This window comes from Crinia signifera, chromosome 4 (assembly GCF_055691185.1).
Source record: "Crinia signifera chromosome 4, ASM5569118v1, whole genome shotgun sequence".
In the NCBI taxonomy this organism is placed as follows: domain Eukaryota; kingdom Metazoa; phylum Chordata; class Amphibia; order Anura; family Myobatrachidae; genus Crinia; species Crinia signifera.
The window spans coordinates 309153722-309181689 of NC_139220.1; the positions used below are offsets into that span (position 1 = coordinate 309153722).

Sequence of the window (27968 nt, forward strand, 5' to 3'; positions counted from 1 at the left end):
ATTACCCTGACCCCCAGTATACAGCGTCCATATTACCCTGACCCCCAGTATACAGCGCCCATATTACCCTGACCCCCAGTATACAGCACCCATATTACCCTGACCCCAGTATACAGCGTCCATATTACCCTGACCCCCAGTATACAGCGTCCATATTACCCTGACCCCCAGTATACAGCGTCCATATTATCCTGACCCCCAGTATACAGCGTCCATATTACCCTGACCCCCAGTATACAGCGCCCATATTACCCTGACCCCAAGTATACAGCACCCATATTACCCTGACCCCCAGTATACAGCGCCCATATTACCCTGACCCCCAGTATACAGCGCCCATATTACCCTGACCCCCAGTATACAGCGCCCATATTACCCTTACCCCCAGTATACAGCGTCCATATTACCCTGACCCCCAGTATACAGCGTCCATATTACCCTGGCCCCCAGTATACAGCGTCCATATTACCCTGACCCCCAGTATACAGCGCCCATATTACCCTGACCCCCAGAATACAGCGCCCATATTACCCTGACCCCCAGAATACAGCGCCCATATTACCCTGACCCCCAGTATACAGCGCCCATATTACCCTGACCCCCAGTATACAGCGTCCATATTACCCTGACCCCCAGTATACAGCGCCCACATTACCCTGACCCCCAGTATACAGCGCCCATATTACCCTGACCCCCAGTATACAGCGCCCATATTACCCTGACCCCCAGTATATAGCGTCCATATTACCCTGACCCCCAGTATACAGCGCCCATATTACCCTTACCCCCAGTATACAGCGTCCATATTATCCTGACCCCCAGTATACAGCGTCCATATTACCCTGACCCCCAGTATACAGCGCCCATATTACCCTGACCCCCAGTATACAGCGCCCATATTACCCTGACCCCCAGTATACAGCGCCCATATTACCCTGACCCCCAGTATACAGCGCCCATATTACCCTGACCCCAGTATACAGCGTCCATATTACCCTGACCCCCAGTATACAGCGTCCATATTACCCTGACCCCCAGTATACAGCGCCCATATTACCCTGACCCCCAGAATACAGCGCCCATATTACCCTGACCCCCAGAATACAGCGCCCATAGTACCCTGACCCCCAGTATACAGTGCCCATATTACCCTGACCCCCAGTATACAGCGTCCATATTACAATGACCCCCAGTATACAGCGCCCATATTACCCTTGGCCCCAGTATACAGCGCCCATATTACACTGACCCCCAGTATACAGCACCCATATTACCCTTAGCCCCAGTATACAGCGCCCATATTACCCTGACCCCCAGTATACAGCGTCCAGATTACCCTGACCCCCAGTATACAGCGTCCATATTACCCTGACCCCCAGTATACAGCGCCCATATTACCCTGATCCCAGTATACAGCATCCATATTACCCTGACCCCCAGTATACAGCATCCAGATTACCCCGACCCCCAGTATACAGCGTCCATTTTACCCTGACCCCCAGTATACAGCGCCCATATTACCCTGACCCCTAGTATACTGTACGCTGTTACTGTTTGAGAACCAAGATTAGACTAGTTCTACTTAATATTATGCCCACTATGAGCATCAGTCATCCCACTGTGATAGAGGAATATGGCTCCAGGAATCTGTATACACCTTGTGGAAATATTGGGGCAGTACGCAGGGGCAAACGCAGGATTTTCAAAAGGGGGTTTCCAGAGGGGTGGAGCAAAGCACGGAGATGGACACTTAGGTGACCCAGTATACGCAGGATCAGTTAAAGTATTATAGATAGACCAAATGTATATAAATAATAATAATACTAAATATATATATATATATATATATATATATATATATATATATATACTGGATCTGTAATTTCCACTAATTATCCCTTTACTGCACAGATGGTGGGAGATGGGGTGGGAGAAGGGGGCATTGGGCTGAATGAAGGGGCCCTGATACATTACTTTCAGGGTGGTAGAGGATGTTTAATATGCAGAGGAGGGGTGTATAGTGGAGTGGGCTTATTATTCATAATTTTCTGGTGGGAGGACAACTTGCTTGACTGCAGATATCTACAGGGGATGCAGTTAATTTGCCGGCGGTCGGGATCCCGGCGGTCGGAATCCCGACACTGGAATCCCGACCGCCGAAATCCCGAAACTTTCTCCCTCTGTGGGTGTCCACGACACTCATAGAGGGAGAATAAAATAGCGTGCCGAGCGTAGCGAGGCACCGGGCCCGCTGCGTGGCGAGCGCAGCGAGCCCGCAAGGGGGGACGATCCATGTCCCCCCCTTGTCGGGATTTCGGCGGTCGGGATTCCAGTGTCGGCATTCCGACCGCCGGGATCCCGACCGCCGGCAAATCGTATCGGATCCATCTACAGTTCCCGTAAATAGATTTCTTAGATTTTAATGGAATTGAAAACTAGAGAATCCCACCTACCAAATGGTATTGGGGACTAGGGGATCAGAATTCAGGAGGCAGAGCAATCCGCCAATGAGTATATAAAACTACATACCAGGTGTGTGGAGCTGGAGCAGTAACCAGCTGCTGGAAGGCTGATATCTCTGGTTCTAGGAACAGTAGAGACAAGCTTCTAGTGTCCATCAAAGGGGGAGAGTCCCAGCTTTTGGAATAGACCCTCAGAAAAACTCTAAGTCAGACAGAACCAGGGCCATCTTAACAGCAGTGTGGGCCCCTTGGCAAAGCAATGCACTGGGGCCCTTACCCATTCTCCCCTCCTAGGGGTGGGGGGTGCTATCAGCAGCAGCTTTAATGTCCCACGGGTGGCAGGGGGTTCTCTATCTTCCACTCAACATGTAGGACCTGGAGCAGTAACTTCTGCTAATTACTCCTTTACTGCACAGGTGGTGGGAGGGAGAACACTAACATGTGGAAGGGGGCACTGAGCTGAATGAAGGGTCCCTTGTAAATGACTTCCAGGGAGGTAGGGGGTGTTTTATACGCAGTGGAGGGTTGGAGAATGGAGTGGGCTTAATGGAAGGGCAGCTTGTTTGACTGCAGATATTGCCATTATCTGGAAATAGATTTCTTAGCCTTCAATAGTATAAAGACCTAGAGTCCCAACTTTCAGGAGGTGCTGGGGACTTGGGGATCAGAGATCAGGAGCCAGAGCAATCCATTGACAAAATTATAAAACTGTACACCAGACGTTTGGAGCTGGAGCAGGGACCGGCTGCTGGAAGGCTGATATCTCTGGTTCTGGGCAAGATAGAGACAAACCTCTAGTATCGACAGAAAGGGGAGAGTCCCAGCTTTTGGAATATACTCTCAGAAAAACTAAGTCAGAGAGAACCTAAGAAATATGACTGGGAACTGCAATTAACAGGTCGGATGTGGACTGCTGCTTTGAAGTTGGATATCTCCAGTTCCCCAGGGCCGATTTTCACAATTCTGGTATCCCTGTAAAAAGGGGATCCTCAGCTATCAGAATAGGGCCCTTATACACCTGGGGCCCCTGGGCAAGTGCCCATTAAGCCCATACGAAAAGACGGCCCTGGACAGAACCTGAAATATCTGACTGGGAATAGCAATTAATAGGCTTGGATGGGGACCACTGCTTTGAAGTCAGATATCTCCGGTTCCCAAGGGCCGATTTTTAAAATTCTTATACCCATGGAAAGAGGGGACCCTCAGCTTTCAGCCTAGGGCCCTTAGACTCCTGGGGGGTTTCTGGGTACTCAGAAACCCCCCCTGCGTGCGCTACTGGTACGGATGGTGTAATAGTTAGCATTACTGCCTCGCAGCACTGAGGTCATGGGTTCCATCCCCACCATGGTTTTAACTGTGTGGAGTTTGTATATTCTCCCAGTACTTGCGTGGGTTTCCTCCGGGTACTCCGGTTTCCTCCCACAATACAAAAATATACTGGTAGGTTTGGCTTCCAACAAATTAACCCTAGAATGTCTGTGTGTGCGTGTACATGTGGTAGGGAATATAAATTGTAAGGTCCACTGGAGCAGGGACTGATGTGAATGTTCATATATTCTCTGTACAGCGCTGCGGAATATGTGTGCGCTATATTAGAAACTGTTGATAAATAAACAGTATATACAGCATGTAGGGTTACCACCTAGTCCCTTTAATTCCAGACACATATTAATTACACAGGTTCTGTGGCTGGCTGACTTCAAGACTCCACTTCACCTGATTTTAAACTGCCACAGAACCTGTGTAATTAACATGTGTCCGGAATTAAAGGGACTAGGTGGTAACCCTACTTTATGTGTATACCTGGTACTGTATCTATAACCAGGGTAGGAAATGATCCAGTCTCCAGAATGTTAGTACTGTATTTTCTATGTCATGACAAACCAGTTAAACCTTCTCAATAAAGAACTGACCATTGTCCTCAGTGATTGATCATTATTTTCCCAGACGGAGAGGAGTCCCTGCACAATAAGGTTTATACATGGCTTCAGGGAAACACTATAATGCTAATTACACCAAATAGCAGTCTTTCCTGGGAAAACCTGAGACTAGAACCGGGGGGGCAGGTGTGGGAGGAGCTCTTGGCCCATGGGAAGGCAGGACTTGTCTGGGTCTTTCTTACTGAGGAGTTCATAAAAGGGAGATACCTGGTCCCAGTCACTAACTGGTCATCAGGAAGGTGTCAGCAGTAGCAGGTATTGCACAGTAGTTATCTGCTTTAGGTGTAGTACTGCATCTGTATGTCTAATAGGTATCTTGTAGTACTGTACCTGTGTCTAGTACATGGTTGCCTACCTGACCCTCTCCTTCAGGGAGAACATGCTCTGTTCCTGGGCTTCCCTGGTAATGTGTGATTGCCATCACCTGTGGGGAGCTAGGTAATTGATAAGAAAGGTGTCACCACAGGCGATGGCAATCCTACATTACCAGAGAAGTTCAGGAACAGAACATCCTTCTCCTTCCCCCTTTTACCCCCACACAGGTACCAGTGAGAGTGTAGTGTGAGGACGCGTTTTCCTGCCTCCGTTATGGTGACAGAGGCTTCCTCAGATTGTGGTGTACTGTATGTAAAAGCTGGCCCCTTTAAATAGCATACAAATGTCGGTTGGCGCATGTGCAATTACAAGCGATTGTTGTATTGCCGGTATTTGCAGCACTTTTCAGCATTCTGTAGGAGACTCTGAAATAGAAGCATTCTCCCTCATTAGTCTAGCAATCTCCCTCATGTCACCTAGACCACATTACACTGTTATATCATAGTTACTTCCCCTCCTGCATTCTGCAGGAGACTCCCTGACATAGCAGCAATCTCCCTCTCTCCCTCATTAGTCTAGCAATCTCCCTCATGTCACCTAGCCCACATTACACTGTTACATCATAGTTACCTCCCCTCCTGCATGTGACGTAGCAGACTGGCAACATTTTCAGAAGTTTAAACGGAATACACACATATAATTACTGGTATAGGTATAGTCCATGTAGTTACCCAAGTATCAGCTATTCAGTTTGCAGCAGATATGTAGCCCAGTTTAGAAAGGCTCCAATGTATTAGGAGTGGCACTGTGCCTGTCAGAGGCATACCTAGATAACCGTGGGCCCCATAGCAAATGTTTGTAAGGGCCCCCTATTTAGCATCTGGTGGTGATAAATGTACTGTATGTAAAACATATTACTTAGACAGGAAAGATGGACCCCCTTCAGCTCTGGGCCCCATAGCAGCTGCACCCCTTGCACCTATGGTAGTTACGCCCTTGGTGCCTGTGTCTCTCTAGTAGTGGTTTAGCTGCATTAGGAGTTGTACTGTGCATGTTTATCTCTCTAGTAGTGGTTAGCTGCATTGGGAGTTGTACTCTGTTTGTGTCTCTCCCAGGTGATTAGCTGCTTAAGGCGTTTTAATGTGCATGTCTCTCTCTCTCTCTCTCTCTCTCTCTCTCTCTCACTCTCTCACTCTCTCTTGTGGTTAGCTGCATTAGGAGTTGTACCGTGCCTGTTTATCACTCTAGTAGTGGTTAGCTGCATTGAGCGTTGTACTGTGCCTACTGTATGTCTTTTCCTGGTGGTAAGCTGCATTAAAAGTTGTACTGTGCCTGTACCTGTGTCTTTGTCTCTCTCTGGTGGCTAACTGCATTAGGAGTTGTACTGCGCATGTTTCTCTCTGGTGGTTAAATGCATTAGGAGTTGTACTGTGCATGTTTCTCTCTGGTGGTTAAATGCATTAGGAGTTGTACTGTGCATGTTTCTCTCTGGTGGTTAAATGCATTAGGAGTTGTACTGTGCATGCTTCTCTCTGGTGGTTAAATGCATTAGGAGTTGTACTGTGCCTGTCTCTCTCTGGTGGCTATGCATTAGGAGTTGTACTGTGCATGTCTCTCTCTCTCTCTCTCTCTCTCTCTCTCTCTCTCTCTCTCTCTCTCTCTCTCTCTCTCTCTCTCTCGTGGTTCGCTGCATTAGGAGTTGTACTGTGCATGTTTCTCTCTGGTGGTTAAATGCATTAGGAGTTGTACTGTGCATGTCTCTCTCTCTCGTGGTTTGCTGCATTTGGAGTTGTACTGTGCATGTTTCTCTCTAGTTCTCCCTCGCTCTCGCTCCCTCCTGCATTAGGAGTTGTACTGTGTATGTTTCTCTCTAGTTCTCTCTCTCTTTCGCTTGCTCCCCCTCTCTCCCTCCTGCATTAGGAGTTGTACTGTGCATGTTTATCTCTCTAGTAGTGGTTAGCTGCATTGAGCGTTGTACTGTGCCTACTGTATGTCTTTTCCTGGTGGTAAGCTGCATTAAAAGTTGTACTGTGCCTGTACCTGTGTCTTTGTCTCTCTCTGGTGGCTAACTGCATTAGGAGTTGTACTGCGCATGTTTCTCTTTAGTGGCTAACTGCATTAGGAGTTGTACTGTGCATGTTTCTCTCTCTGGTGGCTAACTGCATTAAGAGTTGTACTGTGCATGTTTCTATCTCTGGTGGTTAACTGCATTAAGAGTTGTACTGTGCATGTTTCTCTTTGGTGGTTAAATGCATTAGGAGTTGTACTGTGCATGTTTCTCTTTGGTTGTTAAATGCATTAGGTGTTGTACTGTGCATGTTTCTCTTTGGTTGTTAAATGCATTAGGAGTTGTACTGTGCATGTTTCTCTTTGGTTGTTAAATGCATTAGGAGTTGTACTATGCATGTTTCTCTTTGGTTGTTAAATGCACTAGGAGTTGTACTGCGCATGTTTCTCTCTCTGGTGGCTATGCATTAGGAGTTGTACTGTGCATGTCTCTCTCTCTCTCTCTCTCTCTCTCTCTCTCTCTCTCTCTCTCGGTTCGCTGCATTAGGAGTTGTACTGTGCATGTTTCTCTCTGGTGGTTAAATGCATTAGGAGTTGTACTGTGCATGTCTCTCTCTCGTGGTTTGCTGCATTAGGAGTTGTACTGTGCATGTTTCTCTCTAGTTCTCCCTCTCTCTCGCTCCCTCCTGCATTAGGAGTTGTACTGTGCATGTTTCTCTCTAGTTCTCCCTCTCTCTCGCTCCCTCCTGCATTAGGAGTTGTACTGTGCATGTTTCTCTCTAGTTCTCTCTCTCTTTCGCTTGCTCCCCCTCTCTCCCTCCTGCATTAGGAGTTGTACTGTGCATGTTTATCTCTCTAGTAGTGGTTAGCTGCATTGAGCGTTGTACTGTGCCTACTGTATGTCTCTTCCTGGTGGTAAGCTGCATTAAAAGTTGTACTGTGCCTGTGTCTTTGTCTCTCTCTGGTGATTAACTGCATTAGGAGTTGTACTGTGCAAGTTTCTCTCTCTGGTGGTTAGCTGCATTGGGAGTTGTACTCTGTATGTGTCTCTCACTAGTGATTAGCTGCATTGGGAGTTGTATTATGCCTGCTTCTCTCTAGTGCAGGCTTTCCCAACCACGGTCCTCAAGGCACACCAACAGTGCAGGTTTTAGTTATATCCAGGCTTCAGCACAGGTGACTTAATTAGTACCTGAGTGATTCGGATTAAACCATCTGTGCTGAAGCCTGGATATCACTAAAACCTGCACTGTTGGTGTGTCATGAGGCCCGTGGTTGGGAAAGCCTGCTCTAGTGGTTAGCTGCATTAGGAGTTGTACTGTGCCTGTTTCTCTCCCTGGTGGTTAGCTGCATTGGGGGTTGTAATGTGCCTGTTTCTCTTTCTAGTGGTTAGCTGCCTGTAGGACATGCACTGTACCAATGACTCTGGTTAGCTACCTGACCCTCTCCATGAGGGAGAAAATGCTCTGTTCCTGGACTTCCCTGGTAATGTATGATTGCCATCACCTGTGGTGACACCTTTCTTACCAATTACCTGGCTCCCCATAGGTGATGGCAATCCTACATTACCAGGGACGTCCAGGAGCAGAGCATTTTCTCCCTCATGGAGAGGGTCAGGTAGGCAAGTATGGGTTACCTATCGTACCTGTGTCTGTTTAGCTGCACTGGGATTTGCTGCCAGGGTGTTTGGATAGCTTTGTTTGGAGAGTTGCACAAGTTTGTACTTTCCCCCTCTACTGATGTTGGCTCCCCTCCCAGTTACTGATTAATGGCGATCTTTGCATGAAATGTTAATCCTATATAAACCTGTATCCATTAGGTAACACGCTGTGCCCTGTCTGCATGATGGGGAGAGGAGCCCAGTACTCTGCCGGTATGATGGGGAGAGGAGTCCTGTGTCTCACGCTGTTCTCCCTGCTGAGTGGCCTCTACGCACAGCAACCGTGAGTACAAAGATCCCAGTATCTGAGTCCTATGGCTACAGTGATTATCATTAGAGAGATGCCGCCAGTGTACAGCATATAATATACAGGTGGCCAGAGACATTGCTGTGTATAATGATTTTGCCTTGTTTTAGATTTTGACCAGTTCCATCTCTCTCTGCACATGTTAAGTCTGCCCCACCTGCAGTGCAGCATGGATGTTCCCATTTTGAGAACAAATTTGTCCTGCGATTAAGTCTAAATTAGGTCCTTTGTCTGTATATGATGTAATCGGGGGTGCCAGGGGTACAACTGTTCCGGGCCCCAGCCTCTGGAGGCAGCTACCCACAGTGGCACGGCACCACCACCCTGGCGCCCAGGCTCGCATAATACACAGTGCAGCCTGCAGAGCGCCGAGCCTAGGATACATAGGGGCTAACGCTCTGCAGGCTGCACTGTGCAGTGAGCGCTCCGAGTCCCGGGAGAAGATGTTGCTGCCCCGCCGACACCACCGCTGGTAATTGGGGGGGGGTTTGCGGGTGCCGGCACGCGAGGGGGGGGGTCATTTATGTGAGTGGCTGAAGGTCAGTCCCGGGCCCCAACATTACTAGTGGCGGCCCTGGATGTAATAGATGTATTATAGTCACAGCCAACGGTCAGGACATGTTGGGGTGTAGGTGTGGGAGGCGCGGGGGGCGGCAGCGGCCGCGCTATCGCTCACTGCGCGGACTCACCTGGCTGTGCTCCGCCTCTCACCTTCGGGCCTATGGCGGTCCCGGTACCTTCCTCTTGCTCCACTAGTTCCCGGAAGCGCCTGCACCTGTAAGGGAAACAAAGGGGGGAAATCCCCTAAGGGGGGGAGGGGATGCTCATCACAGGCACTATTGGCCTCAGAATGGTTACACCCGCTTGTGGAACAAGGCAGGTGTAACTGGGGTGGGGGAACGCTCCGGGGAGGGGAAGGAGCACAAACAACACGACAACAGATGCAATACAATTTCTACTCACCAGTCGTTTACTGGTCCGCCGTCACGCTTCCAATGCGGATACCGTCACCTGAAAATGAACTCATGTAACCTCCTGCTCCCTAGGGCAGGGCAATACACCAATGCGCCTGCGGCTTAACGCCCGCGCACCCTGCGGCCTGAAGCCGTCTTGCGTAACTCGCGACCTAGCGCTGGATCCTTGGATGCCACAGCCTAGCGTCGTGCAACCTGGCACCTAACGCCCGCGCAACCTGTGACCTAGCGCCGTATATCTTCCGATGCCACGGCCTAGCGTCACACAACCTGGCGCCTAACGCCCGCGCAACCTGCGACCTAGCGCCGGATCTTCCGATGCCACGGCCTAGCGTCGCGCAACCTGCAGCTTGACGCACGCACAACCTGAAAAGAACACAATCTGCACAGGGCCACAATTGGTGAACCCAAGTACAGCATACAGTACACGGTGTCAAATAAAACAGTACAATGTAAATAGACACACTGCACAAACACCTAGGCCTACCTCCCTCTGGCTGCTCCCAGCCATACCACAATAACCCTTGTGGCGATACCTGAATTCGCGGCCTGTCGATACAGGCCTGTTACTACTTCGGAGAGGCCTCAGCCCTAGGAGGGTCTGGGCCTCGTGCACGACACAGATGGGCCTGGTGCCCAGCGACACAGATGGGCCTGGTGCCCAGCGACACAGATGGGCCTGAGGGCTGACTATATATGGGCCTAAAGCCCAGAGCACAACTGGGCCTAATGCCCGACACGCACAAAGGGGCCTAATGCCCAACGCCACCAACCTGAGGTCCCCACGGGCCTCGAGCCCGACTATGGTCCCGCAGGCCTGGTGCCTGAATTGGGCCCACGGGCCTATTGCCCGAACACCTGGTGGTCTAGGGAGGGGACCCGCATGTGGACTTACCCGTCCTAGGGCCTTCCGCTGGACCAGCCACGAGGGTGGTCCGTCTTTGCCGGAGGTGAGATGCTTCCCACCACCTCCGGGCTTCCTGCAGTCTTCACCGGGGCAGTGGGGGCCGGGGCAAGCTCTTTCGCGTTGCACCCCGCCACACCCGGGCTTCCTCCGTCTTCACTCGCTGTCCCCGACACTGTGTACTTCGCCCGGCGGGCGGCAGCGTGTAGCAGTCCTGCGCACACAGATGCCGCCTCCCGGGGCTTCCGGCGGCTGCTCCTCTGCGTTCCGGGGCGCTCTCCTCTCGTCCTCCTCCGTCGCTGGTTACTTCAAACCAGCGCCCGGGGCGGGGCTCGTGATGGGGCGAGCCAGGATTGGCTCGCCACCGCCGCTTCCCATTGGGCGCCAGAGCAAGAGCCATGATTGGCTCTCCTTTGGAGCCACATTTGAATTGCCTTTGTTCGTGGGGATCAGCGGCGAAGGCTCGCCGCTGCCCCCACAACCGGCGTCATTGGAGGGTCTGCTTCCGGCTCCCTGGGGTGGCACCAGGCCACCCCAGGCCAGGAAGCAGGCGCCAACCAGCAGCAGGGCCAGTGACCGCACGAGTACACTGGCCCTGGCTCAAGGGGGCGGCGCCACCCGGCGGCGGCACTGCCCCTTCCGTCCCGGTGTTACTGCACCGGGGCGCACTTCTACATAGGGTCCTGTGTACAGTGGTCAAGGCATGTTGGGTAAGGCATACATCCCAACTGTCCTGTTTTTTTTGTGGGACCGTCCTGTTTTTTTTTGGACATTCCCGCATCCCGCCCGCGACCGGCACTTGGGAATTCCAACGTCACCCGTGAATAGACAGCGTCTATACCTGCAGCCAGAGGGGCTGGGGGCATGGCCAGCAGCTCACAGAGCCGCTGGGCATGCCCCACAGTGCTAAAAATGGGGTGTGGCCCTGTGGGAGCATCGTGAGTATAGGCCGCAAGAGCGTCCTTCTTCCTGTGGCTGTAAGGTGACCAATTGTCCTCTTTTAGGGAGGACCGTACTTCTTTTGTAAGTTCTGTCCTCCCTGGGAAAGTGTCCACCTTTATGTCTTCCTTTATGTCCCTTAATAACATTGCGGCGGCTTGAATGATCAGACTTCTCTGATCGCGCAGTGCTGTTCCTTTCTCGGGCTCAAACCGTAGCTTCTGCACGTGCGTACACCGCCATATTATATAATGGCCATGTACAGTGCTTCTGCGCATGTGCATAATATAATAGCCATGTATGTAGGAGCTACTGCGCACACCCGCCTGCAGCTGCAGCACCCTGCGGCTCCGAGTCCAGACTCCAGCTAGCTGCGCAGCACGCCCATCCCAGGCCCCGTCTCAGAGGAGGAGGTAAGAGACAGCTCAGGGCACTGTGGACATATTGGAGATGGGGGCAGCAGAGAATGGGGAAGGTTGGGGGGGGGAGGTGTAGATATGTCAGTGCTGATATGTGCAAAAATGTTCAAAGTGGGGTTGGCTTTTATTTTTCACTGACTGGGTTTGTAGGCCATGCCCACTTGCCACCAGGCCACGCCACCAAATTTCAGGCGTGTGCCTACGGCGCATGTTGAGGTCACGCCTCCCGTGGATTAGAAGTTGGGAGGTATGGGTTGCTGGGGGCCCAAAGCATAGGGTGTAATAGATGTATTATGGCCAGGGGTCAGGACATGTTGGGGTGTAGTGTCCTATGTCTGTATAGGGTGTAATAGATGTATTATGGCCAGCGGTCAGGACATGTTGGGGTGTAGCGTCCTATGTCTGTATAGGGTGTAATAGATGTATTATGGCCAGTGGTCAGGAAATGTTGGGGTGTAGCGTCCTATGTCTGTATAGGGTGTAATAGATGTATTATGGCCGGCGGTCAGGTCATGTTGGGGTGTAGTGTCTGTATAGGGTGTAATAGATGTATTATGGCCAGCGGTCAGGACATGTTGGGGTGTAGTGTCCTATGTCTGTATAGGGTGTAATAGATGTATTATGGCCAGTGGTCAGGTCATGTTGGGGTGCAGCCTCCTATGTCTGTATAGGGTATAAGATGTATTGTGGACATGACCAGGGATCTAATGAATCTATAGTACAGGCCATGGGATTAGAATCTTAGCTGAAACACATGCGATTTGCCACTTTAAATCCAATTTATCGTCCCGATGCATCAGAATAGGATCAAGTCGGCCAAAATCGCACAATTGTATGAGCACTTTTACTCTTCCTTTAGGCACCGGTAACCTTTCCAGAGCCGTTCATAACATGCATTTCCCGGCAGGTGAACACAGTGTGTCAGGGCAGGAACAGTAACTTCCAGTTTACCAATAAGTCAACATGAAAAGATTTCACAATATTGCAACAAGTGAAAACCAACGATTTAAATGCTAATGACAGATCACTGAGGTGCCGAGCAGTGCCCGCCTGTCAGATTCCTAAGACACAATGGGGGGAAATTCACTTGTTATACACAATAGGGGGATTCAATTGTTCTCGATCTCCAGTCTAAACTGACAATGATATTGTGGGGGTGGTCACTGTCATTCAAATTTGTGTTTCAAAATATTGCTGAATTAACCTGGATTTTTTGCAGATCGCTTTTTTTTTTTTTTTTTTTTATCTCCTGTTTGTCTGGTTCTTGACATCTCAAAAAAAGAAAAATGTATTGTAACAAGTGTAACTTTTACGGCAACATGCAGTAGAGCAATAAAGGAGGTCGAACAAAAATATACAGCACTCTGAATTTAATAGTGACTATGATATAGCCCCCCTCTGTAGGTATGAACAGTGTGCCCGGGACCAATAACTGCAACATTTGTAACCACAGGAGACAATATATTGATAATTTCACCAAACAGAAAGGCACAAGTTATCTTGCTCTGTCCTGTACACACTGGTCTCTTATCTTATGTGCCAGGTTAACGGCAGGAAAACCTCAGATACAGGTCCAGTTGTTGTGTAACAAAATAGGTGTACAGTATTCTGGTTTAATAGCATAATAATAAAATGCCCCTTGTCGTGCACATGTAAAAAAAAAAAAAAATACATGTGCAACATTTTATACAGATGTGGCCTTTATTTTATTTGTTTTACATTTTTGGGTACTCATATCTCTGAGGACCTTACATGCAATGTTTGTTCCCTCTAATTTGACGAAGGCTGTGTGCGGCAAAAGATTTTGGCTGTGCAACTTTGGAAGGAAATTTAAATTTTTGTGCGTCACATATATAACTGGAAAATGACGTTCAGCATTTGTGTTAACTTCACTTCAAAATGATATTAAACATTCAAAACACAGCACAAAATGTAGTTATTGGGTGAAACACACATTGAGTCCACAACTGCAAAATGGGACCACTGCTGCTTTGTGCGCTCTGTTGTAATGTCTGTGCGCACGCTCGTCAAGTTGTGTACACGCGCACAGCTTAGAGGGAACACTGCTTACATGGTCAACTAATATTGAGTGTCTGGTAAAAAAAAAAGGCCCATCAACGCCTTTTTTTCCTTAGGACACTGAAAAAACAATAATTGGCACTACGCATATTGGTAAATTTTTATCGCTGTGCAATGGAAAGTATTCTGACCATTTGTATCTGTCTGGTATGGAAATTGTACCGCTGCAGAACGGAAGCTAATACAGAGGTTAATTAAACTGGTCCAACGTATAATTGGTACTACTCTCCCGGGTGCTGATGATATGCAGATGGGTGCCGAACGGCTCCCCGACAGTTGGGATTCCGACAGTCATTCCTTCGACGTCGGAATCCCGACTGCTCCCTCGTGGGGGTCCACAACCCCCATAGAGGGATAATAAAATAGGTGGGGAGCGCAGCTCGCCAACGTGCCCGCAGCGTGGCGAGCGCAGCGAGCTCGCAAGGGGCTTCATTGCGCTCCCCACGCTGTGCAGTCGGGATTCCGACGTCTGACTAATGACTGTTGGAATCCCGACTGTCGGGTATTTATACCACACCCATCCAGATCAAGCATTGTCTACGTAGGGCACACAATATTTTAAAAGATAGCGTCGGTCACGTCCATCGCATACCTTAAGTTAAGGTATGCGATCACCTGCGACGGGCGCCGTGCTAGGAAATAAGTACCTTTGTTTTGCTTTTATTCACTGAAACTCAGGGGCATAGGACAATTAGATGTGGTGAAATGAGAGGTTAAATTTACGTACTTTTATTAAATATAACATACATGGTGTGTAGGGTAATACCCCTTTCACACAGAAAATGAAATACCCGGGTGAAGCAGTTCCACCCGGGAATTTCATTAAATACACGGGTCCTTTTTCTGTGTGAAAGGGCACACCCGTGTCGTAAATCCCGTGTCTCCGACCCGGGAAATGACCAGGGTCGAGGACACGGGATTTATGACCCGTGTTGACCCTTTCACACAGAAGAAATACCCGTGTTATTCAGCAAATTACCAGGTAGAAATTTTCAACCCGGTAATTTTGTTCTTCTGTGTGAAGGGGGGTCAGGCTGCTCCCGGCAAATTGACACGGCATTTGAAATGCCGTGTATTTGCCGGGATTTTCAGACTTTTCTGTCTGAAAGGGGTATTAGTTAGGAAAATGGTGCAAAAATAGTTTTAAAATGCAGAACCTGTGTTATGCCTGAAGTGTAGTGTTTGTTATGAGAGAGAAGCGCTGGTTACTATGTTTGAGAATATTTGGCTTTATTGCTACTTTGTAGCTCTGTTTGGCACAGAGCCCAGGCTTTTCTCAATGGAGGAATGTGGTGTTTACACACAGGTCCAATCAGCATGAGATTTTGACTATAAAGTCAAGATCGTTTGCAGATCGCACAGGTTTTTTACCTTGCGATCCCGATTCACGCTCCCGAGACAGCACAAATCGAAACCCAGATAGACAGGGCTGCAATGACAATATAGTGCAAATCTAATGTTGATTATATGTAAAAAGTACATCGTTAGCAAAGATTGTATAGCAGTCGAATCTTAAGTCGAATAGCAAGGGAATCTCACTGTGTGTACACAGCATTAGACCATTGTGATGTTTATATTTTTATTCAATCACTGTGATCAGAGCTACAAAGTAGCAATAAAGCCAAATATTCTCAAACATAGTAACCAGCGCTTCTCTCTCATAACAAACACTACAATTAAGGCATAACACAGGTTCCGCATTTTAAAACTATTTTTGCACCATTTTCCTAACTTACCCTACACACCTATATGTAATAAAAGTATGTCATTTTAACCTCTCATTTGACCACATCTAATTGTCCTATGCCCCTGGTTTCAGTGAATAAAAAAAAAAAGGTACTTATGTAGTAACTGGGCTGCCGATTTTGAAATCGGGTCCATCGCATGCGACAAAAATCGCATGCGATGCGATAGACCCGATTTTTCCATAGGATTCAATGTTAAAATGGACTGAGTCCATTTTAACATGGAATTCAATGGGAAAAAGGGGTCCTTTACATACCCCTACTATCCAAGTGGGCATGGAGTTGGATATAAACCTGTGGCGAGCGGACACAGAATACCGTCCGCTCGCCACGCTTCAGGCTCGGTGGCTCGCTACGCTCGCCACAGGTTTATATCCAACTCCATGCCCACTTGGATAGTAGGGGTATGTAAAGGACCCCTTTTTCCCATTGAATTCCATGTTAAAATGGACTCAGTCCATTTTAACTTTGAATCCTATGGAAAAATCTCAATCGCATGCGATTGGACCCGATTTCAAAATCTGCAGCCCAGATACTACATAAGTACCAAAAAGGGACATTTTTAAGAAAACTTTATTCAAATAAAATCAAGACCTAATGGGGGAAATTTACTAAGATGTGTATTCTACTTCACATGTGATGTTGCTATGGGCAACCAATCAAAATCGACTTCTTATTTATTTAACACCCTCTAGAAGATAGTAGACCGGATCTGATTTGTTGCCCATAGCAACATCACATGTGAAGTAGAATACACATCATAATAAATATCCCCCAGTATGTGAATTTCCTTAAAAAGGTGTGCATCGAATTCTGCAACCTCTCTTCTTTTCTCTTGTACCCAAGTGGCATCACCAAGCATCTTTCTTGCTCAAAAAAGTGCATCCTATTTGCATCAATTATGCAAATGTGAGCCAGCAAATACATTTATGTGGTTTGTGGGGATATGTAGAACTTTGGGGTCTATGTATAAAGCACCTGTGTCCATACACTTGTACGATTTGGGACGATTTCACCCGATCCAGACGGATCGGGCCGAGAAATCGGCCCAAATTGGATGTGTTTGACATCCCCTCTGACCCGATGCGCGGTCCTGTGCACATCTGGTCGTCGGAGTGGGGAGGTTGGACGGGCTTTATGTTAAACATCCATTCGTAGCCTGTGCATGGGATCACATTTCCCAGACCACCGCTGGTGCACAGGTGTGGTAATTACTAACTGTCACATTTCCCAGGTCACCTAGCTGGTGCTCAGCTGTTGTCATTACTAACTGTCACACTGTCATTGCCTGGAAAACATGAACTGTTGGTAAATCTTGAGGACAGGTTTGGCCACCCTTGCCCTATACCATCTATGTGCTATGCCCCTGTTATCATGCCTTTATGACTCTCCCCATCACATGTCCACCAGTGGCCCATCTCTGTACTCACTGTCTCCAGCACCAAGCAGAGAATCCACCTTCTTTCCCCAGGCTCTGGCCACACACTCTGGCCAGTTTGGGGGATTTGGGTCCTAACTCTACCATCTCAATATGTGACGGTATCGCTGTTCCACCTGGTGTGTTCGTACAATAAATATGCAAGGCCGTACAAAATGGCTGCCTCCTCGCAGACGGATTACTCACATTGGAATTCTCTCCATTGACAGATGCACCCTTATAATGCCCAGTTTGCTGCGCGTGGAGAGTGAGGAGACCATCGTGCTGGATGCTCAGACACAAACCGTTCCGTTTGAGGCTGAAATCATCATTCAGGATTTTCCGCTGAAGTTGCTTACTATTACAAGTGCCAAGGTCACCCTGAACAGCGGCAATGGCTTCCTGGGAAAAGTTGATATAAAGGTAAATATCACCTGTAGTGGGGTTGCACTAGACCACAGCTGAAAAACAAATGTGATCAAAGCAGTCACTATTTATAAGTACTACAGTTATTTTATTAAAATCCCTAATGGCTGATGATGGCAGGCTGACCTCACAGGTGCTGAAAAAGGGGCCTGGTCTCATAGGGAAAAGGCATGATCACACAATTGTACCTCCAGTTCAAAGTATACCACATAGTAGTGCCTCTTACATTACACTGCATAGTAGTGTCCCTTATTTATAGGACACCACACAGTAGTGTATCTTATTCACATCACACAGGTGAACCCATTATACACTTTGCGGTGTATAATGTGCAGCACCCATTACACATTATACCTACAGTAGTAGTGCCCCTTCCGTACAATGGTCGCACATTAATAGTATCCCTTACACATTATGGCACACAGCAGTAGTGCCCATTACACATTATGCCTATAAATGCTGATAGTAATCAATAAATATGGTACAAATTAAGAACAATCATACAATTTTATAAATGGTAACCGCTAGTAAGCCCGCATGAAGCAAATGCTTAGAAAGCTAGTAGATGTAGTTTCACTCACTGCCAACAGATGGCAGTGTTTTGGAGCCGCAAGAATACTGGACATACAGATAAATATATATCTCTATTTCTATCCTTATTTATAGAGATTATTAATCCTAAAGTGTGTTTGTGCATACTGCACTCAGAGAAGGGGCACCAAAACGGTTTTATGTTGGGGAGGGGGGTGTCCTTTTTAATTGCTATATGTCGCCACCCGGTCATAGGGCATTGTGCACTCAGTCACCATTGCCTGCTGCTCCATATAGCCTATGGACAGAGAAAATGATGAGGAGATAGTGACACAGGGGAAAGGTAGAGGGTAAGGCAATGGGTGACAGTGAGAGGGCAAGCAGTTGATGAAGTATAGGAGGATAGTGAGAAGCAGTCAATAACAATTAGAGATAGTGGGAAATGGAGAGGCAGTGGGAGAGGCAAAGGGTGTCCCTAGAGGGGGCAGGGAGAGACAGAGGGTGATGTGGTTGGTAGAGAGTGGGCGAGGTGACAAAGGTAGAAGGTGTCTGAGAGATAGCAGGTGAAAGAGAGGTTGGGGTGACAGAGAGGAAGTGGGTGACAGGGTGAAGGAAAGGGTGAAACAGGGTGAAGGAAAGGGTGAAACTGAGATAAAAAATTACTGTAAGGCAGTGGGCTACCAGTGAAACGTCATGAACACAAGCAGGTGGTGTGCCATAATTGTAAGGGGCATTACTGTTTGGGACATAATATGGTGAAGGAGGCATTTCTATGTCGGGCATAATAAGGTAAGCCAATGAAATAGCCCCTAGGTTTAAGGCCGCATTCAGTTTTAAGGCAAAACTGAATTTCATATTTCATTTGGATGTTTTCTCAGTTTCAACTTGTTACAGTGTACTGAAAATATTATATATCTTAGATTCCTGGGAAGAATCTACAGCAAAACATGAAGAAGAAGCAATCTGTCTATGTGACGGTGAAGTCGGCAGTGTGCACGCTAGAGAAAATTGTCATGTTGTCGTTCCACAGCGGGTACATCTTCATACAGACTGACAAGACCATCTACAACCCAGGGACTAATGGTAAGGCAGAGGAAGCCATCTTGTCATAGCCCTGACATGGAGTCACTGTATACTGCCTCTCACTTATCCAAGTACCCACAATGGACACTCCTATCATGGCAGCCATAGTAACATGCATTACACCATGCTGACTCTCTCCCCTTGTGTCTCTTCTAGTGCTTTATCGCATCTTCATCACTGGGCCCTTTCTGGAACCTGACAAGCGTTCAGTGGATGTGGAGTTCATAGTAAGAAATTACAAGCATCTCTATATTTAAAGTCTGTCAGCTTTGTACCTAATAAGTATTGTTATTAATGGTTATCAAACTCATAATGCACTACACTGCACTCTGTGCTTTGCTTGGGGGCGGACCCAGGGAACGGGTGATGGGGGTACACTGGGTGACCCCAGGTGACAGGGGGAGACAGTGAGTGACCTTGTGTCAAGGTTAAGAGAGGAGAAAGCAGTGGGGGCCGAGAATGAATGTGATACACTGGAGTGGAGATAATAGATGACGTGCAGAGGCAGAGCCATTCTAGTGAATCGGCAGCATTTCAAAGAGGAGTCATTATGACTTGTGCCTTGGTGTTGATAGCATAACATCATTAGGGTGCCGTCACTGTCTTCCGTTGATAGAAGAGCAGGAGCAGCAACCCAGTACTAGTGATGAAAGCACTTCAATATCTACTAAAGTTGATTCAGGGGAGAGAACGTTTGTGAAAGGCACTTGATGTTTTCTTCAACATTGTGAAAAATTGTGTTTTTATTTCTAATGCTAAAGGGACCATTAGACATAGACAGACAAAAATACAAAAATCCCATACATCGTACGCAGCAAGGCCAGGGTGGGCAAGGGGACCCAAGAATTGATCCATCTTACACCTGTTATGGACTAGCTTTAGGAGAAAAAAAACATGGTACTACACACTTTTTTGGTGCACCTCATTAATGTACTTACAGGTATGTTACCAATTAATAAGGAGCCCTGGGGGTAGCAGGTTAGCCTCCTATATTTGTTAGTGTCAGGCTAATTTGGAGTTTTCAATACTTCAGTGTCACTATTAATTGTATTGGCTTCTTTACGCAGCACTTGGCTATTATGGTATTCTTTTCTGGCCTTTTCTCTTTTAAATTTGAAACTAAAATGTCTACATTAAATTAATCATTTTTTATCACTTAATCATTACCTGCTTGCCACTACATACTCCACTTTAATTTTCCTGTACTGCCCTGGGTCATCTTCTTTTGAAAACATTCTTTCTATGGGGTAATATAGTTTATTAAACTGCCAACCTGTCTGTCACTGCTGTGCCGCATTGGTCCTTAGATGTGCTGCTTTCTTATAGCGACTCCTTGTGTTCCTTTTGCTGCCCTGTCACTTTTTTAGCCAGCTGGCCTTTGGTCAATATTGGTGAAAAATGACTCGCACACAAAGCCAGAATTTGATGCCCTGTTCCTGAACGCGTATTAGTGCCCCCCCCCCATTCAAAATTGGGTAATTACATGCCAAAGTCATGTAGTCTAGGAGCATGGGTTTGTGGAGGAGGGGCATAGCTTTGATAGAATGTCTGCAGAATAGAACAAATTCACATTATTACACCAAGTACTGTCTGCTATTCACATTAAACCATACAGTAGTGCACATTATACAAGATACACCATAGAGTAGTGCCTATTGTACATGTTACACCACACAGTTACCCTTTATACATTACACCACAATAGAAGAGCCCCTTATACACATTATACCACAGTAGAGCCGCTTATACATGTAATGCCACAGCAGATACCCCCACCCCCTTATACACAGTATTTCAGAACCCTGTTTGCCAGGTAGATTCCCTACACATCATCCCTCCTCCGAACATCAGAAGCCAGCTATGGAATGGCTCCTGTGTGCCCAGTCTTTATGTCAATCTCTGTCCCTGCAGATACTGCAGAACACAAGGTGGGGTTGAGCACTGCTGGCTATAATGTAAATAAGCAGAGGTTCATCTGACAGAAGTGGGTGTAGCGTTTCTATTATACATTACAGCGGGCAGCGCTGCAACTGGTGGTGGCACATACATGGGTGGATTCGGACAGTGCAGCCTCAGACATATTTCATATGTGCTGAGCACCGGCTGCACCACCCAAGTTAAAGCCCTACCTGGCAGTAACAGCAGCCTCTCTCTGCAGTGTGTGCAGGGAGGCTGCTGCTGTCGCTGAGCAGTCTCCTATCCTGTGAGTCTTGTATGTCTGCACGGAACACTGACTAGATGTTTTGGCAGAGTATAGTATGAGGAAATGGCTGTGTACATAACAAAGTCGTGTTACATGCTGGGAAATGACTGACAAACTAGATTTTCATCTAGAGGTAAATAGTATGAGTCAGGGTCAGTGTTGTAGATTACTAAACCAAGTTATGTTCATTCAGTGATCCAGTTGTGATCCTTCTTGGACTTGTTCCATACATAGTATCCAGGTATGGGTCATAGGGTGGACACTACGAAGGTCAACACCTGAAATAGGTCGACACCAGCATTAGGTTGACAATGGGAAGGTCGACCTGAATTTTTCAAGGGGTTTTTTATTTTATTTTTTGTCCCGAATTTTGAGGGGGGCACAAGGCATACTTTACCCTGGATCCCTTTTTTGTCAGGGGGGTACTCCCAGCCAGAGCACCCTGACAACAATAGCTTTCCCTCTTATGCAGCAGCAGAATCAGGCCACTCAATGAACGAGTTGCGGCACAGTGTTTGCTTGAGAGATGCCCGCTCCTGTGCAACTTTTTTTTTTCAACACAAAATTTAGAGCATTTCACCCAATATATGCTCTGCAAATGGGCGCACATTCCGCTCATCAGGCCCATTGTGTGTAATGATCATGGAGCCACGGACCAATCTGTTTTTTTGGTTTGTTTGTTTCTGGTCAAACCACCAGGCTGCCACTTTCATCAGAAGTCCGAGTTGTTACTGTATGCCACCAATGAAGCACGACAAAGGAAGAGAAGTGCATGTACTGTACATGTAGAGACACTGCATTTATATATTGTTTGCCTATTTCCTCGGTGTGTTTATCACCTGGCTTTCGCCCTCGAATGCTGGTGTTTTTTCCTTTTCGATCATCAATGATCAACAGTCGTATTTGTTGAAATGTCAGCGTCACTTTAGAGTCCCCAGAATGGCTAAGGAAACCTTTCTTTTTTATTTTTTAGAACCCTTTTGGGATTTTGGTGAAGAAGGACCGTTTCTCTTCCAGTGACAATAGCGGAATCTTGCAAAAAGTGTTTGAACTCCCGGAGATCGCCAAGTGAGTGTGCCTGCATAACATCTCCTATTGTCTATGTACTGTATATAGTTCGCTGTCCTATATTCATGTGATGCTTATTCACACGATGTGTACACACGAGTTGGGAGACGCAGGCAGCTAAAGAGGATGTAGTGAGATGCTGGGCACCAGGGAGGATCTATTGAGAAGCAGGGTGCTAGGAAGGTGTAGTGAGACGTAGAGGCGCTATGGACGACAAAGTGAGATGCAGGGAGCTAGGGATGGCATAGGAGTATGCAGTGAGACAAGGGCAGTAGATATGGCGTAGTGAGATGCAGGAAGCTAGGGATGGTGTAAGATGGCACAATGAGATGCAGTGCTAGAAATGGCATAGTCAGACACAGGGTGCTAGGGAGGGTGTCTCAGGTTGCTAGGGAGGGCGTAGTGAGATGCAGGGTGCTAGTGATGACGCAGTGATATGCAGGGTGCTAGTGATGGCGTAGGAGGGCACAGTGAGACCCAGGGCACTAGAGAGGGCACAGTGAGAAGGAGGGTGCAGTAAGACACAGCGTGCTAGGGATGATGCAGGGTGCTAGAGGGGCAAAGTGAGACACACACCTACCTCTTACCTTCTACTTGTTGTCCGGGTTACTCAGCATCTGTTATTTCTTCTTCTTGCTCTGGCAGGGCAGTACAGACACAGGCCTGGCCCAAACTCGGGGGCGTGACCTAATAATGGACCTCCTTGGCCATGCCACCTTTTTATATTAAAAAACCTGACTATGCTGCAGGGACATCAAGCTAGATGGCCGGAGAGGGAGTGCAAGACCCGGCTAGTGGCAAAACTGCCTCTGCCCCAAATGCCCTAGTCATTTGTCTATGCCTGGAGCCAGCTCTAGATGTGGTCAAATTTGTGGAGGCATGGCCACACACACACACCCCCACCCACCCACCACCTTATAAGACTTAATGAAACTTTTGTTTTCATCTGGACTCTTTTCCTCTGATCCCTACTGCTGGCTACACCTAACTGACAGTGCAGGGGCATATTGGGCAGTAAGAAGGGCCTGCAGCTGCAGTCTCCTCTCTCTGTGCGATGTGTCACTCTGCTTCACTGCTATACACTGGAGTCCGCAGTACCCATCTTAAATAGAACCCAGAAAGTGAGACGGGGGAAGATGCTTCAAGGATTGGAGAGAGATAAAGTGGAGAAGATGACCAAAGCAACCAGTCCGCTTCTGTCATTTATCTAGCTCTGTCTATAAAATGAGCAGAGTCTGTGCAGGTTTCATGGAATACACTGTACAGTAACAGGATAAACGTGAGAGAAGACAAACTGCAGCAAACAGGATAAGAGATCAATTTCTTGGACTATGGGCCTTATTTTGGTTCATTCTTTCTGACAAAATCCTTCTTAGATGGACAAAACCATGTGCACTGCAGGGGGGGCAGATGTAACATGTACAGAGAGAATTAGATTTGGGTGAGTAATTTTGTTTCTGTGCAGGGAAAATACTGACTGCTTTATTTTTACACTGCAATATAGATCTCACTTTGAAGTAAAACCCCACCCAAATCTAATTCTCTCTGCACAAGTAACACCTGCCCCACCTGCAGTGCACATGGTTTTGCCCATCTAAGAAGGATTTTGTCAGAAAGAATGAACCAAAATAAGGCCCTATGTTCTGTACAGCCGTAAAGTACTGTGACACTCCAACAGCACAGTGACAGACTTGTGCAGATGCAGAGCCTTTTATAGAGGCATATAAACAAGTCTAACACCTGGAGTCTAGACAATCTGACTTAAGTTTGGTGTATAATATAGTCTTTACTCAGACACGTGATGTTATTTAGACAGTTGAGTCATGCACAATAACAGAGTTCAGGTATGTTCTATAGCATTTAACCATGTAAGTAAGTTTTTTTTTTTTTGTTGTGTTTTTTTTTTTTATTTATATAGCGCACTTTCTCCATGTACTATATAAATCAACACATACATCTATTTTTTTTTTTTTTATGTAATTTGTATTTTCATTGGCCACATCAAGCTGGCAGATCACTTTATATGCAGGGCCCTGTAATCCCAGCCTGGTTCTATTAAGTACTAAAACGCTTTTCCCTTACAGTGATGGAATTTGGCAGATTGCTTGTAAATTTGAAGTAGCTCCTCAGGAAACCTTCCGCGCCGAGTTCGAGGTCAAAGAATATGGTGAGTAGAAAGACCATTGTATTGCTGATTTCATGTGTCAGAAAAAATATGGTGAATCTTTTACCCATAATTATACAAATGGGTGTGGATTGCAAAGTAGACAGTCAATAGGTGGATGACAAAAGTAGACTTGCTCTAGGTCGACATGGACAAAAGGTGGACACTGGAAAAGGTTGACGTAAGTTTTTTTTTTTTTTTGGTGTCCGTTTTGACATCTGTTGGCATGGACCCCCAATTAGTGTTCCGTGGGTCCTTGGATGGCCTGCAAGCTTAGGGCAGTTCCCATTCGTAGTCCACCTGGGTCGTAAAGCATGAAAAACTCCCAAACAAAATTTAGAAATAAAATCCTGAAACTTGACCTTTTTATTGTCAACCTATTGACTGTCAACTTAGACACTGTCAACCTATCACCAGAAGCAATACAAACCACGGTATAACTTCCATCCAATCATGGTAGAGATGCTTTAGTGCATATAGTTCATACTTGTTGGGTATATAAGTATATTCAATGTGGGTATATAAGTATATTCAATGGTTCTTCTAGACAGGTGATGGGAACAATTAAACTATGGGGGATACATGGTATTAAAGAGCAAAGTCAACAACCCCCAAAAATAAATGTTTGTCTTCCATCAAGAGTGGGCTGCAAGTCCACCTTCCTCTGCTAGACTGATCCATGCAGAAACCTGATTGGCTATTATGTATGACATCACAATATACATTATTGGACCTTGATTTCAGGAGAAAAGTACTCTCTGGGGCTTTTTGTTTCTTCTGTTGTATGTTCAGTGCAGACTAGAATGGTCTGTTTTTTGCAAATCCAGGCACTACAATATAACTGATGTTCGTATAGAATACCATGTATGTAAACATTAAGCCACACCTACCAAGAAGGATAATTCTTAGGTTTACTCTACCACGTATGTATCTTACCACCAATTCGCTATAGAACTATAGTTGACTTTGCTCCCATGACACCAGCTGCGGCAGTAAGGAGGCATGGGTTGTGATGGGTGTGGCCTTGTAGAAGGGGCAGGTCCTCAGAAGCTGGCATTTTGCACTCACCCCTCAGTGGGTGACACCCGGTTGCAGGCCACCCATAGTGACGTCACTGCTTGTCCATCCAGTAAAACCATTTATATTTATGAGATGTCATTTTCTCTCCTTTCTTAGTGTTGCCAAGTTTCGAGGTCCTGTTGGACTGCCCGCAGAATTCCTACTTTGTGGATGATAATGATTTTACCGTGGACATTACAGCAAGGTGAGGATCCGTATTCAGATTGTTAGAACTGTTTAAAACCTCCAATCTTCTGTAAATATCAATGACATTCTTCAAAATCCATCATCCTCAGTCTTCCGGTCTTGCTAAACTATCTGTAACGCACATAACAGAAATGTTTTTTAGGAATAAAAGTTGATTGACCTTTGGTCAACATTCTGCAGCCAGTCCGTTTGTGGTCCTCATAGAAGTGTGATTTCAGCAGTATCCTGTCCAGAAATGGACATAAATTTTCTAATGATGCAGAGGCTGATTAAGGCCTCATGGGGCCCTAGGCAAGATACCAGTTTGGGGACCTCCTACAATCCATAACCGTATATTTTTGCTGCTGAATGCGGGCGGCATCGATAGAGTAGCTTGACGCGTGTACAGTCTACCAATAACTGCTCAGCTGAGCAAAAATCGGCATTACATAAAAATCTGAATCAGGCTCTAGGTCTTTTGTAAGTAAGCTTAATACTGACTGCCCACATATATATTGGATGAAACCATTTTGTGTCCAAACCTTATTTATCCAATCAGAGGTCCATGTGATGTCATGACATCACATGTTAGTCTCACAATTCTTCTCTGGGAATGGTTTGGATGGCCAGCATATCTTTATGGGGTCCCTTGGATTCTGCTGGGCCCTAGGTAGGTGCTAGGTTGCATTACGGAAAATCTGCATCTGTAATGAAGCAAAGCTTACTATTCTGTTAACTTAGTTGTCCATTAAATCTCAAGAGATATGCATTTGGTGGCTCATCAGCTTTTTGTGGATCTACCAATCTCAGTATGTCATTATGCTAAAGGAGGCAGCTGGGTAGACTGATGTGTCATTAACTGAGATGGGACTGTCACTGCCTTCCTTCCCTTGAGTGGGAAGAGGGGTACAGCCCACGATGGCAGCTTGTGTTAATATTTACTTTCTCTTTATTTAACAGAACAATGATTTTGGTTGTTTACTAATTATGTCCCTGTACGTGGTTGTCCCTCTTCTCTAGGTTCCTGCATGGGAAGGAAGTGGAAGGATCTGGTTACGCCATTTTTGGAGTCATTGTTAACAATGAGAAAAAGAGTTTCCCGGATTCTCTGACTGACATCACGGTAAAATATTAAAACCTATAATACACTGTATGACAGTCTAATGATCAGGGTCGGCTCTACCATAAGGCAGCTGCCTAGGGTGGCGGGATCTGGGGGGGGGGGGGGTGTCACCATTGAGTCTGACATCACAAAGTTAAAGTTGTCCGAGGAATACATCCTTGTTGTACTTAATGCAGGTGGTGGCTGTGGAGCTTCTATGATGTCTCCTCCACACTTACATTTGAGGGGATGCAAAGTGTGTATTGATGACAGTGTAGGGTATGGGGGTAGGTTGAGGTTTGTCTTAGATGATTAAAGGTTCTGGATCATTAATTATGTTTTTGATGTTAATTATCCTAACAGGTGACGAAGGGGAGCGCGCAGGTAACCCTGCATCGCCACATGATCACCAGCCGCTACTTAGATCCAACATTTCTAATCGGAAGTAATCTCTATGTCACTGTGGTCATATTAACAAATGCAGGTACAGTATGAAGAGAAGAGCATTTTCACCCCAGAAATACAGATGCAGGAGCTGGATGTTTGTAACAGTGGTGAGACATGTCTCTTGCAGGCAGCGACTTGGTGGAAGCAGAGAAGACTGACATTCCCGTGGTTAAGACGGCATTCAAAGTACTTTTCTCCAAGTCCTCCCAATATTTCAAGCCTGGTCTGCCCTATATGGTAAAGGTGAGGAGCCTCACACTAGAGAGCATCACAGTAGAGGGACATTGTGTGCCCATGTTCCATGTTGGGACCAGAGAAATTGGACAATGCAGGTGTCTTTACGGATGCTGGGCTCTCTGTGCAGTCCACTTTGGGCCTTACAAATCCAGACCGACGAGGTAGGTTTTGGCGGCAAGAGCCAAATGGAAACTGGTTAAAAAAACAGGAGTTGAGTGCTCAAAACTTTGAAAACAGAAAAATCAGTCCAGTGAAACCACTTGCCTATTTTTAAATGAAGATGCCCATTTTCCA

General features: G+C 46.7%; 1 protein-coding gene across 2 annotated transcripts in view; it reads left to right on the plus strand.

Moving 5' to 3' along the window:
* Window positions 1-8509: 8509 nt before the first annotated feature.
* Window positions 8510-27968, plus strand: part of LOC146075798 (A.superbus venom factor 1-like) — a 56129-nt gene continuing 36670 nt past the window's right edge. Inside the window, exons 1-10 of one of the 2 annotated variants that reach the window (XM_083185398.1) lie at window positions 8510-8667; window positions 17399-17591; window positions 19046-19208; window positions 19365-19435; window positions 22385-22479; window positions 24564-24646; window positions 25820-25907; window positions 26909-27011; window positions 27354-27474; window positions 27565-27680. In XM_083185398.1, the coding sequence (XP_083041524.1) occupies window positions 8567-8667; window positions 17399-17591; window positions 19046-19208; window positions 19365-19435; window positions 22385-22479; window positions 24564-24646; window positions 25820-25907; window positions 26909-27011; window positions 27354-27474; window positions 27565-27680 (1134 nt within the window). In that variant the 5' untranslated portion in view covers window positions 8510-8566. The remainder of the gene's footprint in view (window positions 8668-17398; window positions 17592-19045; window positions 19209-19364; window positions 19436-22384; window positions 22480-24563; window positions 24647-25819; window positions 25908-26908; window positions 27012-27353; window positions 27475-27564; window positions 27681-27968) is intronic. The other variant, XM_083185399.1, reaches the window with a different exon arrangement.